This window comes from Fundulus heteroclitus, chromosome 4 (genome assembly GCF_011125445.2).
Source record: "Fundulus heteroclitus isolate FHET01 chromosome 4, MU-UCD_Fhet_4.1, whole genome shotgun sequence".
NCBI classification, from domain to species: Eukaryota; Metazoa; Chordata; class Actinopteri; order Cyprinodontiformes; family Fundulidae; genus Fundulus; species Fundulus heteroclitus.
Window position 1 is genome coordinate 15,124,756 of NC_046364.1, and position 14,298 is coordinate 15,139,053.

The 14,298-nt window shown below is 37.7% G+C and overlaps 1 protein-coding gene across 2 annotated transcripts in view; it reads right to left on the reverse strand.

Annotated features, from left to right (window-relative positions):
- Positions 1 to 3,104: 3,104 nt before the first annotated feature.
- Positions 3,105 to 14,298, reverse strand: part of gpc6a (glypican 6a) — a 207,245-nt gene continuing 196,051 nt past the window's right edge. For both annotated transcript variants that reach the window (XM_036136143.1, XM_021309614.2), the window contains 2 exons: positions 11,577 to 11,752; positions 3,105 to 8,637 (listed from right to left, as the gene is read on the reverse strand). In XM_036136143.1, coding sequence (XP_035992036.1) covers positions 8,414 to 8,637; positions 11,577 to 11,752 — 400 coding nt within the window. In that variant the 3' untranslated portion in view covers positions 3,105 to 8,413. The remainder of the gene's footprint in view (positions 8,638 to 11,576; positions 11,753 to 14,298) is intronic.

The window sequence follows — 14,298 nt, forward strand, 5'->3', positions numbered from 1 at the left end:
AAGTAGTACTCCATTTTATGTAACCTTTCGATCAGACACATCTTATTGTGTAGTTTTTAATAAAATTTTCTGATACAAGTCATGTTTAAACTCGGCTAAACTAGCGAACACCCATCTGTGTGAGTGGGTGCATAATAAATCAGTCACAGATAGATTTCTCAGTGCCAGGGACCGAGACAGACAGGTCAGTCTGTTCTCATAAAAAGCATATGAAGAACATGCCAAGTCGTGTTACTTGTCATTACAGCAGATTGTGCATTTTTCAAGTGTCACTTCATGTCATTGTGGAAGGATGACACCTTGCAGTGCTTGGTATCTTGAAATAAGTGTAGTTATGACAGGCAAAGTCATGACACGTGTAAGAAATACAAATCCTTTCTTGACATTTTATTGCCATTCAACATAGTCTACAGTGACAGGAAGAAATCCTGCACCTTCTTTCACCTCAGCCCTAAATACATGCATACCTTTTAACAGCATGCAGCGTGACAAGATAAAACCCTAACATACACATTTAGCCAAAATAATATGGATCATTTTGACACTAATTTGTGCTTCTGTTTTAGCTCCAGGTTGTATTTTTTTACACACACACACACACACACACACACACACACACACACACACACACACACACACACACATATATATATATATATATATATATATATATATATATATATATATATATATATATATAAAGAGAGAGAGAGAGAGAGAGAGAGAGAGAGAGAGAGAGAGAGAGAGAGAGAGAGAGAGAGAGAGAGATTTACAATTCTAATTCTTGACTGAAGCTATATAAAACTACTTTCAACTGTATTACCTTATCTCATATTTTATTGTGTGATTTTCTTTATTATATATCCAAAGAAGAATCGGGTGATATTTCTCAGATTAGGATTTAAAAAAAATAATATTTAAAATTTAAATTTTAGTAATTATGAGAAGTATCAATGAGGTTGCAATCAATGGAATCAAGAATTACAGTTTTGTTAATCAAACAAACAATGATTAGTTCAGCAAACAAAAAGACAAATATAATGACTAACAAACGACAGAACAAATCATTATTTTACTCTACAAACTACTACAGGTAAAGGGTAAATTTTTTTCGCAGTTGGAATTGAATTATTAAGTCATTAGCAACGCTGATTAAAACTTTAAATTTATCCAGAGTTTAATATTCTCTCTAAAGCTTACATAAAAAGGATTTACTGCCTATTTCTAAGTCCTAATACCTGTTTTAAAATTATAAATAAAAGAGATGCACAATCAAGATGATCTGTCGGCTTTCAGCACCACAACTGAAAATTGTGCCTCTCTAGGTAACTTTGAAAGAAATGACTTGTATTCCTTTCAGGCCTTTCCCACCTAAGTCGTTTTCAAATTTGGAGATAGTTGGGTTCAGCACTAGCAGCAGTTTTGTCTACCAAAGGTCAATATCATGTGGTCAGGCAGTATTGGTCTCTTTAGGCACAAGCTTCTGGACCCCACGTTGGATCGCTTATATGAAGGGAAATACTTTTGAAGAAAAGGTATGCTGAGTACACATCCAAGTGTCAGCAGAGGAGAAAGTGGAGTCTTATATGACTTTGCACAGAAATTATGACAGGAGCACACCATGCCAATAATAAAATGCATTTAATTTAGACCAGTTGACGAGTTATTTCTGAAATGGTTGGCCTTATTCTTAGAGGATTTTATGGTTTAGTCCCTTTCTCCGAGCTCAACTCAGCTCCTTGGCAGCTGCACTTCCTGGGCAGGAATCATCATGACTGATCAACCATTCAGAAGCAAATCTGGACTTATCTGGATATATTTTATAAGACAACTTCTTTCAACAAGTGATATCTTGTCGACTTTGTTTATTCAGAAGTCCCTAGACTTCTGAATAAATAAAGTTGACAAGATATCACTTTAGACACAAGAACTGCCTTGTGACCATGACTTTTTTCACATCCACTTTAATGCCAGAAAACCAACATCATTGCTCTGAATAGAAGAACAGATTAATTGTGAATTATATCCAAGCTTTCCAATTTTCCAGTGAAGACAGAGTCAAGTCAACTTGTATGAAAGCTTTTCTCAGTCTCGCTTATAGGTTACCTTTGCAGCAGCAGTTTATCTTGCTAATAACAACCATCAAAACCCAGCAAGATCACATACTTCTCATATTTTGGAGCTCCTGGGCCAAAGCCTGTCAAAAAAATAAGGGTTTCGTTTGGACCTATCGTTTGGAGAAAAGCAGTTCCGTAACGAGCAATTAAGAATAAATAATGTTTTTGTGAAACAACAATTAATTTTAACATATATTCCTAGCAATTCATGTAACGTTTTTGCACCAAATCATAACATTTGACCTTAGAAAGCACTAGAAAAATCAGAAACCTAAAACATGTCAGACAAACACATTAGTCTAAAAACTTGAACAATTGAAATACAGGATATTTCCAGGGACGCTTGTAATTCTGATACACAGCACAGTAAGAATGCAGGGAAAAGTTGTTTTTTAATAAAATGTTTATTATTACCATTGTAATATCTTCTGTATACAAGAATGTGTAACAAAAGCCGAATAAGCAATCCATTTTAGTCTTTTAAAAAATGGTAAGGCATGTCTGCTTGTATAACCATCAACTTCAGTTCCCCCAAAACACTTTAAACAGCGTGCACTGAACAGTTCCAAAAAATAAAAAAAATCGTAATGTGCTCCTTAGTCATTAAATTTTGCAAGTCACAACAGTACCACACTCACAGCATATGTTTAGCAAAAGTGCAGCAAATGGTTCACGCTGAAATGAAAAGACATTGCATAACAAATTTTGTTCTAAACATTCAGTAAAAAATAAATGAGAAACTCCGTTGATCACAGTTTTCCTTTTTTGTTGTTGTTTCTTCCCCTTTGAATGCTGAAATAACTCAGGAGGCTAATAGTGGTTTATTTATGGCTGACCGGTAAATTAAGCTCATCACCGTATCATCTGAAATAGGGAATTTGTATTTCTGAATGGAAATACACTAATATAAAAGTTTGCGGAGAATGCCAACAGTTAATTTTATTATTGTGGGAAAAGACAAGCTTTCTACAGGATCTTTGCAAAAAAAAAAAAAAAAAAAAGCAAAAAAACAGGACCAAGCTCTGAGAAATTCTGTTATCAGTTCACTTTCACTGCTGTGTTTTCAGCAACACCAGCGAAGCCCTGCATTATCCTCCCTCATCCACAGCTCTGATGCAATCACAGCTCTAGCAGAGGCTCTAATAGGTGCCTTCAACCTTTGTGTGGCTGCAGATGCTTACTGTGTTTCTATGCTGTGAGAAAACACACTGGTTAAGGCTCACCGATGAGCCTCAAACCAGAAACGCTACTATCTGATGCCAATCTGCTGACTTTGCCTTATGAAGACTTCACTGATTGTCCTGTGGCACTTCAGGGCCTGACCTGCCTCAGCTATCTTTTCTTAATACTTTAAAACTGAATTTGTCTTTCACTTTTCACAGATCGTGTTATGCTGTAAATTGCACAAATTAATGTGTGATTCATTTGCCAAGCATAAAGTCATCAAAGTAATGGATTCATCTGAACCCAGTGCAGTTTCTGCCTGCTTGAATCTCCCCTTTAGGAACACTGCTAAATAATAAAAAAATCATGGTAAATTAGAGATTTTTTTGTTTATATAATAAAAATAACAAGCCTGCCCATTAGCTAAGTCAAACGGTTAAATCGGCTGTTTCACAACAAACAAAGATGTTCCCTTTACAGTCAGGTTAATGAGAATACTTAACACCACAGCGGACTCAACTTTCAGCTATTAAGACTTTCCAATGAATGTTTCTCATCACTCTGATAAAATGAAATACCGTCAGCTGTGTTTTCCTTATAAAGACGTTCAGATAGTTTGCTTTTACCAATGCCAAAAACACAGCTGGGTGTTGGGACCTCATTCCTCATCAAAGTGGAGTGCAATTATAGCCACCAACTTCTGCACAGAAGCTATTTTAAATTTTCAGAGGTGGGTCAGCTGTGTTTACGTGTAAAGCTTCCAGGCTCTGACATTGAAAGGGGCTCGCTCGGTCACCCGCTGTACTCTTCGCTGAAATTTCCATGAAATGTTCAGTCAATCAGACTGGATTCGCTGACCCAGCAGATATTGTACAGGAGTAACAAGAGCAAGGAGCTGAAGGTGGCCTCCTCTACCTCATGCTCCAGTAACATTGGCGGAGCAGATGTGGATGCGTCTTGTCCCCCATGCATGTCCTCTTTTTAGTCGCACGAGAGCTTTTAAATTAAGACATTAATATATGGGTTGGAAAGTGTTTAAGACTACCACTCCTCTGCATCATTAAAAGCTTCAAACTACCACTAATCTGTGTCTGATGCACAAACAACCCAAATAGTCACTGGCTATCCAAAAGTAGTGAAATTTTAAGGAAGTCTATAGGAAATATGCAAAAAATAGATTTTTTTTTTTGCAACACTTCCATATGTCAATATTAGAACATGCAAATAGAAATAATGTAAAACTCTGTTGCCCCAACAACACTCATTAGTAGAAAAATAAAGCAGGATTTAAAATGGAAGCAGAATATTTATCAGACTTTAAAAAGAGAGCGAGGCGGCCTGCAGATTTACAAAGTGAAACTACCAACATTTATCAAACCCGCACCCCATGTAATGACTTGCTGGAGTGAGCGTATTAAAAATAAATGAAAGGATGTCACCTCTTAAATCGTTGGTTTTCTCAGTAATCAGTCTTAGTTCCTAGTTTCATGTTCTCTTCAACACAGCCTTTTGCAAATTTTATAACTCACAGAGTTCTTTGGAAACAAAAATAGATGAGAAAACACAAACCCACAAGGTGGAGATACCTTGTGATTTACAAGCTGTGTGCTGCCCAAAGTGTGATAGTTTCTGCAGTACATAACCAGATCTCACTAATTGGTGTCTTTCAAACCAAAAGATCTCCACAAACCACTGTGTGAATTCATTTTGGCTTTTGCCCACTTTATTTGGGACTTTGATCCAGGTCAAAAATCTTTAAATTCATTAAATACGGTGCTTGTATTTATGGGAATTAATGTTTGAGTCACATGCTTCTGCATGTATTTCTCTTAGTAAAATGTTAGGATTGTGGAATGGTATGGAAGGCTGTTTTATTATTTGTTAATACAATGAAATCCATCCTGCATTTTAGGCTTCGTAACACATTCTGACAGGTGAGGATTTTATCCTATTCCTTAAAAAGCATATCCGGTGTTATCTTGCCGCTTCAATCAATACATTCTCCTCACATTCCCTGTCCGGTACAAGTCTGGACTGCAGCACCCACACCACAGGCTCTTGTCCTGCAGCCATGGCTTTTTAGTCGTGTCTGCAGAATGTGACTTAGCACTTAAAGCAAAGCGGTTTTCTACTTGTCTTAGCCATGGAAACCTGAGATATTGGAAGTGCAGCTACCCATATTCTGCAAATGGCGTTACCTTTGCTTCTCATACTCTTTCTAGCCTTGTTTTCATTTTGCAAAACTGTGAAACTTTTTTTTCACATTTAAACATGTAGATTGACTTTCCTTTGCCTACATTACAGCCCCAAAGCTGGGTGCATCCTTTCTCTGAAGAAAGATAAGAAAATAAATTCCTTCACTGTCCCACAATGGGGAAATTCAGGTGTGACAGTGGCAAACAGACATAGTTACACACAATTAGTAGTAATAAAAAAGAAGAAAAAAGAACAAGCTAGTCAAATCTAAAGTTAGTTCTAAAGAAACGGCAATAATGAAAAGTAAATACCCAAGCAAATATTGCCAAATTATTGATAATATGGCATACCCTTGTTAAAAATAAGATGTAATATTAAGGTTTAACAATGGGGAAAGAAATCCAGCCTATTTACAGAACTAAGATAATATAATAATAATCAATACAAAACAAAGCTAAATAAAAAAACAAAAAAAAACTAACTAAATTGCCCCAACTTTTTGGAATGTGTTACACGCCTGAAAATGCAGGAAGGTACATGTATACAAACAAAGGAAATAGGCCTCACACTGTTTACAATAGAGAGCAGGGTGTGGAGTACTGTATATGTGTAAAAACCCTGTCCCTTTTAATTCTTCATATTTCATAGCGTTGCAATCTTTACATAACTTCCCAAATTATTATTAACTAAACAATTACATTTTTTTATGGTATGGTATTATGGCAATTTTTGCTTTTTTTGATAATTTTTCCCCTCCAAATAAAATATTCCGTAACAGTAGAACAGGAGTAGGATTTGTAACTTTCCTTGCGCTGACTCACTTTTGGACAGTTTGACATTGGGGAAAACTGTATTTTAATCACTGTATCGTCTTTCCTCAGGCCCTGACCTGTTGCATCCTACAATTAAGGTTTACACGTCGGTGCTTTAATCATGCAATGCTGGTTTGGGTGGGAGGGTGCTGTTCAGTCACCTTCTCCTAAATAGATTTCTGCAAGGAGAAAGGTTATGGAGGTCAGCTGTTGTGTAGTGGGAGCTTCCTGTGGCTCTCGGCTGTGCGTCACATGAGCACACTGAGGACAGATTTCCCTTCTGGTGCTCTATGTGAAATCAGCTGTGATGCTGGCGTAAACTTTATGCTTGGTGACTTTTTTTTTTTTTATTCTCACCCTGTGCTGCCTTGGGTTGAGGGGAAAACTTGTTTGTCCCATTCTCGTCTTCTTATGCTACGGGATAAACATGCCCTCTGTGAGATACTCAGAGCAGCTGTTAATTCATTACAGTGATGCATTTTAGAGGTCCCAGCTGTGATAAGGGACATTTGTAATGTGGAAACAGTTTAAGTGTTCATGACCTGGCTGGTTTTGGATCCTGCAGAAGCACGCGTGAGAGTTGAAAAAAAAAACATGGCGTTTTTCATCTTTTGTGCAATATTTTTTGAACAGTTCGTCCATTGTTAATTTCAGCGGCAGACCGGCAAAACTTTCTAAGGCTAACCTTTTCTGTATGACCGGGGGTCTCATGTGCTGCATTTCTGGAGCACAGGTTATTTGCTTTGCACACTAAGCCTCTACAGCCTGTTAAAGGTCGGAGCCTGCAGGAGACAGACTGAAGGGTATGAATAGTAACCCCAATTCTTTGAGTTCTCAGAGCCCTCTAACCTTGACAGCCCCGTACTTTTAGAGGTGACATGCATGCCATGTTAAAGTACATGACCACTTGAAAAAAAACGGCAAGGTTGTACAGATGCTTGGTTTGCTCTTGCTGGTCAAACAAAAACAGGCTAATTTCAGGTCGAATCCATGGAAATAAATCTAATTAACGTCTCGTTGCCATATATCTATCTTTACCCCTGTTTCCATTATTCTGAGGGTTAAATGAAATGAGTAAGTGCATGTTATTGACTCAAACAAAAGAGAGTAAATCAGGTAGCTTAACAATCTTAGCAGGCATTTGTAGTATAATGGCTTGATATCGTTGCTGAAATATAGTTGTAACATAAAAATAAAACAAAATACATATGGAATCTGTATAAAGACGTAGCTTTGACCTAAGCCAGTAAGATTACGTTAGAGTACAATCCTGTTAACTACATACTGTAACCACTTAAAGAACAATACAATCAGTTTAAGTGATCTGAAAATATAAATCTTTTTTTTTTCTCTATATGATGAGTGCCTCTTGCAGCTTTATAAGCAAGCTGACAAAAATAATCTGTGCAAAGTAGTACCCTTAGTGCAGGAATTTAGCACTTTTGTTGAGATAATCAATGTGCAACAACAAAGTGGCCATAAGACCTGCTGCTTCCTTAAGCCACAATGATACGACCAAAGAGGAAACCGAGTGAACTGTTCGGGCTGTATGGACCTGTGCAACCAAATCTAAAACTATGGAGCATGGAAACATCCAATCAAATCAAATCGGAATAAATTATGAAAAGCCGAACGAAACAATGTTTAGTCTGTTTACATCACACCCATGCATGCACATGTAACATCTTTCGGACTTTGTCTGAGGGAAAGAGAACTAATAGGATAAAAACTGTGTTTTCTTCTTTTCACTTCATCACACAAAGGAAAAGAAATAAAGGTTTTCCTTTTATCTGAAAATTCACTGATAGAACCACCATAAGATAGTTTTGTTTCCTAAAGGAGAAGCATGATTTTCGAAGCTCACTTTAGAATGATGAGAAAACACCACATTTTCATTTTTTCAGAGACGATAAAAGCTGGTTCACTGATGGCACCGAGCATTCTTTGGGGGACAAGCAGGATTCTGCACTGCACTCACTTCCAACCCTACCACACCATACAGTCAGCCATTCTCGACATGTTTCCGGGAGGTTCTACATGTCCAGTGAGGGAACAGCAGTATAACTTGCTGCGAAACATACTGTTAATTAACAGCATAAGAGTCAATGATCAGGCCACACTGTATTATCTCCATTGAGTCTGTGCTGCCCATAGTGGGAGTGTGAGGGCAGCCATCACCAGCACGATGGAGGGTCCACAGGAGAGAGACTTGCCCCCAGCAGCAGCTGCAGCCCGTTCGTCGCTTCTGTCTGCTCCGATCACTGGAGCTTCTGTTGCTACGAAAACAAACTCTGTCGTGCAGCCGTCAGAGCAGCCGCTGCCACTTCCAGAGCTACTGCCCTCGTCACCTACGGCAAGAAAATTACACTCATTTAGATGTAAACATGGAAACAATCATGTTTTACAACAGTGGGAAAAAAGACAAGCAATCAGTAACTGCAGTTAATTTTTAACCTTTTACAAAAAAAAGATTTTTGGTCACAAGCTCAAAAGTTGTCACGATCAGTTTTTCAGTCAAGATGCACCAATAAGTTTAGGCCCTAACTCGTGGCCAGTTATACTGTAAAAAAACATTTTTAAATCAAAGATAGCAAAACGAAAAAGCTACATTGACAACACTAACCTTTGGTGTGAAGGATTTAACTGAGTGAAGGAAACTCAAGAGGTTTCTATTTTTAATGTCCTAAGGATCTTCAAATAAATGTCAGATGAGGCCCAGAGATGTCAGAAAGTATTTTAAAGTAAAGCGTTTGCACTTCACTTAGACTGCAGGAGAGTGAGAAAGAGGGATACTATCATTATGGTGCATTATTAGAGCCAAAATTGGGACTATTGCGCACCCAGCGGTGGCTACTTCACGTTGCATGAGGCTATATCCATTCCAAAGCTAGTTAATGATCTGATTAATGATTATGGAAGGTTAAAGGGGACAATATTAAATAAATAAATTTATCATGGAATAAATAAATGTAAACATACCATGAAATAAATAAATGTACCATGAAATAATGTAAAATTAAATAATTAAATGTACCATGAAATATTCCATTGAATGATTAAATGTACAGTTTCTTTACTTAATATATCATTAAACAATTACATTTACCATTAAATTATGAAATGTAAAATAAAATTAATTAAATATGGCTTTTAAAGTATGACATTAAATAATTAAATGCCATTTTTGTTGAATAAAATCATTTGAATATATACTGTATGTCATTGTTTCACTCTGTATTTATTTATTCCATGGTATTGCACAGCAGACTCTTGAAATAATTTAAACTGTCATGTCACCCATCAAACTCAGTGGGCGGGATTAGGGAGATCCTAATGCCTGATAGGGAGCCTCACACTGAGCAAGACAAGACAACTTCTTCCTGGTTGAATATTGACTCTAAGGTCAATATTTTTACTGTAAAGTGCAGAAATAACTCAAATAACATGTTGTAATTTGTTTACCACACACTGGCTGAGCAACCCCAGCCTCTATATCCCTACTTTTGTCTGAAATATCTCTAATAAGTTCACAAGAAAGTTGGCTGTGGTCCAGCGTGGTAGATTAGCCCAACATTAGCCCCACCCACCGGCTAACACCGGCTAACGTTCTCTCACACAATTTTTTAGACATATTTCCGACCAAGCTAGGGACATAAAGAATGGAGCTGCTCACCAAGTTTATGAAATACAAATTACAAGACATTACTGAAGTTATCTCTGCGCTTTCCAGCAATAATATTGACCTCAGAGTTAATTCAACCATAGTCATTGAATAACAATAAATTCTGTCAAAGGTACACCTGCTAATGCATGCTGCTCATAGATTTTGATTTTCAACCTTATTTCTTGATTAAAAAAAAATATACTCGTGTATTATATTGGGTGACTGGCCTAAGCATGCTAGTCATCAGCCTCTCCAAGGCTAACACAAGTTCTCTCCTTCTCATTTGCCAGCACGGGCCGCTCAGTGACCGGTGCCGACCTGTCATTTAGCAGACAAGTAGCTTGCTTTGGAATGCGTTTAGCTTCCCGCAACAAGGAAGTGGCCATTGCTGGGTGTGCAACAATCTTATTTTTGCCACTAATTTCCATGCCATATTATGGCCATATAGTAAAGCTAGTGGCTCAAACCTAGTTACTAACATATGAGTGGGAAGCAATTTTAAAACGTCAACTCCAAAATCATTTCATCTTTACTGTAAACTAGTAAAACTATTTTACAGCAACTGCTCTCCCACAGTGGCATGAGACCACCTCTGCTTCTAATATAAATGATTAATGATCGCCTACAGCCGTAGAGCAAGAAAACAAGCTTTTCAATGCTGCTTTATTTATATCTTCTTATACAAACTCCTTCTAATTCTTATAATCAGAATTGGCTGAAATTACCATTGGCAGGTCATAGCTTGACAAAAACTGGAGACTGTGGAAATCAGCCACAAAATTCGGTGCGGCTCTAATTTCCGTTCTACTTATCTGACACTCAATAGGATGGCCTATTTGTTTGGCATAAACTCATCTTTGTACAAATCCGCTGCTGATCTCTCAGGGCCTTGGTTTTTGCTTGGTCATTTCCAGTTTTGCTTTCTGAAATTTACCCCACTAACACATTTCATTTACATATACTTCCACTGAGGAAACCAGCAACAATTCATTACCTCAGTCAGTAATATTAATTTTCCTCAAGTCTTTGAATGCTGCCTAAACTGTTTCTTATTTCTGACTCAGATTAAATTGTATATATTTCTGCTGTGTAAAATTATTTTAACAAACCTCAATTTATTTTAGAAAAGACAGAAATAGGGAATTTTGCAAATACTCAGAGTATACATATGCTATGAGGATGAAAAAACTAAAGAAACAGAAAACACAGTACAAATAAAGTACTGAAACCACCAAATAAATGAAACAGTTTGATTATATTTCTTCTGTGTTTGCATCTGCATTCCAGTGTTTAAATAACCAGTTCAACACAAAGCCAACCTTGGACAAGTGAAAATGATATTGAATGATATTTTTTTTTGTCCACACGTAGAGCTATTTATTCTTTCAGTAATGCCTGTCTTGCCTCTGTCATGCTCTGAACATCCTCTGCTGTTGGTGACAAGTTCCAACATGAATGACAAATGAGATCTTGTTTCTGTAGTCAGTGTATCTTTGTGAGTGTTGTTTGTCATGTGGTCCAAATCAAAGCTAATGTGCTGTGAGGGAACGAAATGGAACAGGGCTCTTCTATCTGCTCCCCAGCAGCACGTATAAAACATTATGGAGATATTTGAGGACTTACTGGAGTCCTGAAAGGAGATGTCATTTCCATTGTAGGCATTCTTTAGCTTGTTGGTCATGACTCGTAGAGTCATGATCTGCTGCCGAATCAGTGTGTCCGGTCGGGTGATGTCCAAAACCACTTCTGGATTGTCCACCTGGTTGGTAAGACCTCCCTTTACCACTTCAGGGAAATATCTAGAAACAGAACAAATAAAAGAAATTCAGCCAAAACATTGGAGCTGGTTTAAAATGGGTGAATATGCTATTTTTTTTTTAGCAAATATGTGAAGCAATAAGTTGAAATAAAACAAAGTTGAAATAAAATATTTACATAAAAGGCATGAAAGAGACACCATTTCATGACTAAAATTAGCTCTCCAGGTCAGCTATCATTGCCAGGTTTATTTTTATTTGCTTAATGCCAGAATAATTAGCAATATCATTTTTAGATAATTGTATAGACACTTCTGCAAATTCCCTGCATTTTGATATTGTAGGAAAGCTTGATGATGATGATGATGATGATGATGATGTCATGGCTCTGTAGGATTTTAGAGGCACACCCATCTGTCTTCGCATTTCAAACCAGACTTTAAACACACAGCTTCATTGTGTCACATCATAGAAAAAGTTAATGAAAGTCAAGATATCAGGAATAAATTTGAATTAGAATCAGGTTTAATTGCAAAGTAGCTTCATACAACAAGGAATTTGATTTTGATTCCACGTTGATTTGAATGACATTACGTACAACATACAATAAAAGGTAAATAGAAGTATTTGTCTTGGAAATATAAATACATGCATTTTCAACTAAAGATGGAGACAAGATTGGATTGGTGCAAATTAGAATACATCTGTCTATTCTGACCTTTAAATGTTCATCTGTCTCTGTGGTGGCTGGTTTTAGGAAACAGAATGCTGTTCATCCATTCTGTTGTATGGATGAACAAAATCACACGATAATGAAAAAACAAAGTACAGACTGAATGATGGCAGCGTCGGAGATGACTAGCAGCTCTTGTTGAAGGTTGTATTTCTTAAGTTGCCACAGGAAGTACAGTCTTTGCCGGGCCCTCTTCTAAACAACTAAGAACCATTTAGGTTCCCAGGAATGAGGGGTTCCTAGGAACTGGACGTGATCCACAGCGGACACAGGCTGTTTGAGCGGTGTGGTGGTGAGGGGAGGCAGTGTGGGGGGAGTTCCCCTCAAATCTCTACTGTCTGTTTTTTTTTTCTATTATTTGGTTTTGCTCCAGGTGGTTCTGACTGCACCAGTGGACCAGCCGATCCGCCTCCTGTCTGTATCCAGACCCAATGACCTCCTGGATCAGATCAATGATGAAAGGTGCAATCATTTGTGCGCAAAGAGAAGAGGATTGGGGAGAAATTGCACAAGTTTTGGTGTTTATTTATAAATAAACTTGCCAGTCTCACCTGCTGCCGCAAGTCATTCAGGAAGCTGGTAATCCACTGAAGCTGTAGGCCATGATACTTCTCAAAGCCTTCAAAACTGCGGCTGGGTTCTCAGTTGAAAAAATGTGTTTCAGGGTCTCACTGTAGCCTCTATTATCTGCTTTGATCTGCTTGATGAGCTTGCTCCTTGCCTGCTTATACAGGGCTCAGTCCACACTGCTGTAAATCTCTTCCTAGTTTTTACGCATCTTCCTCAGATGTGAAGTGCGCCATGATTCATTATTGCAAAACGATGTGGAATTTGTGCGAAAGGTTCTCTGAGCTTTACCAACACAACTGCTCAGCTGCTCTGGTCATAAATCAAACCAAAAGCCTGGCAGGGTGGTGTGACTAATTGGAATGCTGTTTTCATTTCCCACACGCACATTTCAGATCACACGACTCATCTCTTCATAGTCTTGCTTTGAATTCAGAAGATGGTAGCCTTATGGCAGAACAGTCGAACAGGGATGACAGCTTCAGTGGACATGGACATGGAAAGCACTTTTGGACTTGGTTCATTTTACACACACAAATTCAAGTATTCTGGTAAGACAACATGACCAATACAGGAAAATATCCTGACAACCCAAGCCAAATCATCTCAATAAACACAAAATAACCAAGCATTCATCCTTCAGAGAGGTTTTTAATCCTGGTAAGAGATGCTTACCTTTCTGATCCTTGTACCGTTCTTGATGAGTTAAGTAAATCTGGGCCTTTCTTTCTCAAAAGTTCCTTGTTTATTCATAACCCTACCTCCTTTGCTTTGTATACACTGCTAGTTTATCAAGTAGGAGGGTATGGGCTGAGACTTTATTTGCCAATCAGAGCATTGCACAGTGGTCTTCTCTTTGTTTTACTAATGAGCTAAGATAGCTTTGGATCTTCCTGTTAGGGGATGGGATGTAATCAGGTGTTTATTACTTCTCCACCGGGGTTAAAGCAGTGTAATGGAGAACGATGAAGAGTTCAGGACTCCAGGGATGGATTTAGGGTAGAAAAAACAAACCACTGTGAACTGGTGGTCCCAGATCAACCATAGTCATTAGACTCATTTCTTTAAACAATTTAGATAAAAAGACACAATCATAGATAACAATCAATTGAAATATTTTGACCCGAATACAGTTTATGTTGCCCTATTTATTTTGGTTCTCAAGTACTTAACTGGGGATATTCTTCAAGTTCATATTTCCATTGCGTTGGGTGACCCGAGTCATGGTATGTATAATTTCCACTGATTCTTCAACAAGCACAACAAGGTCACTGAAACTGGGAATATT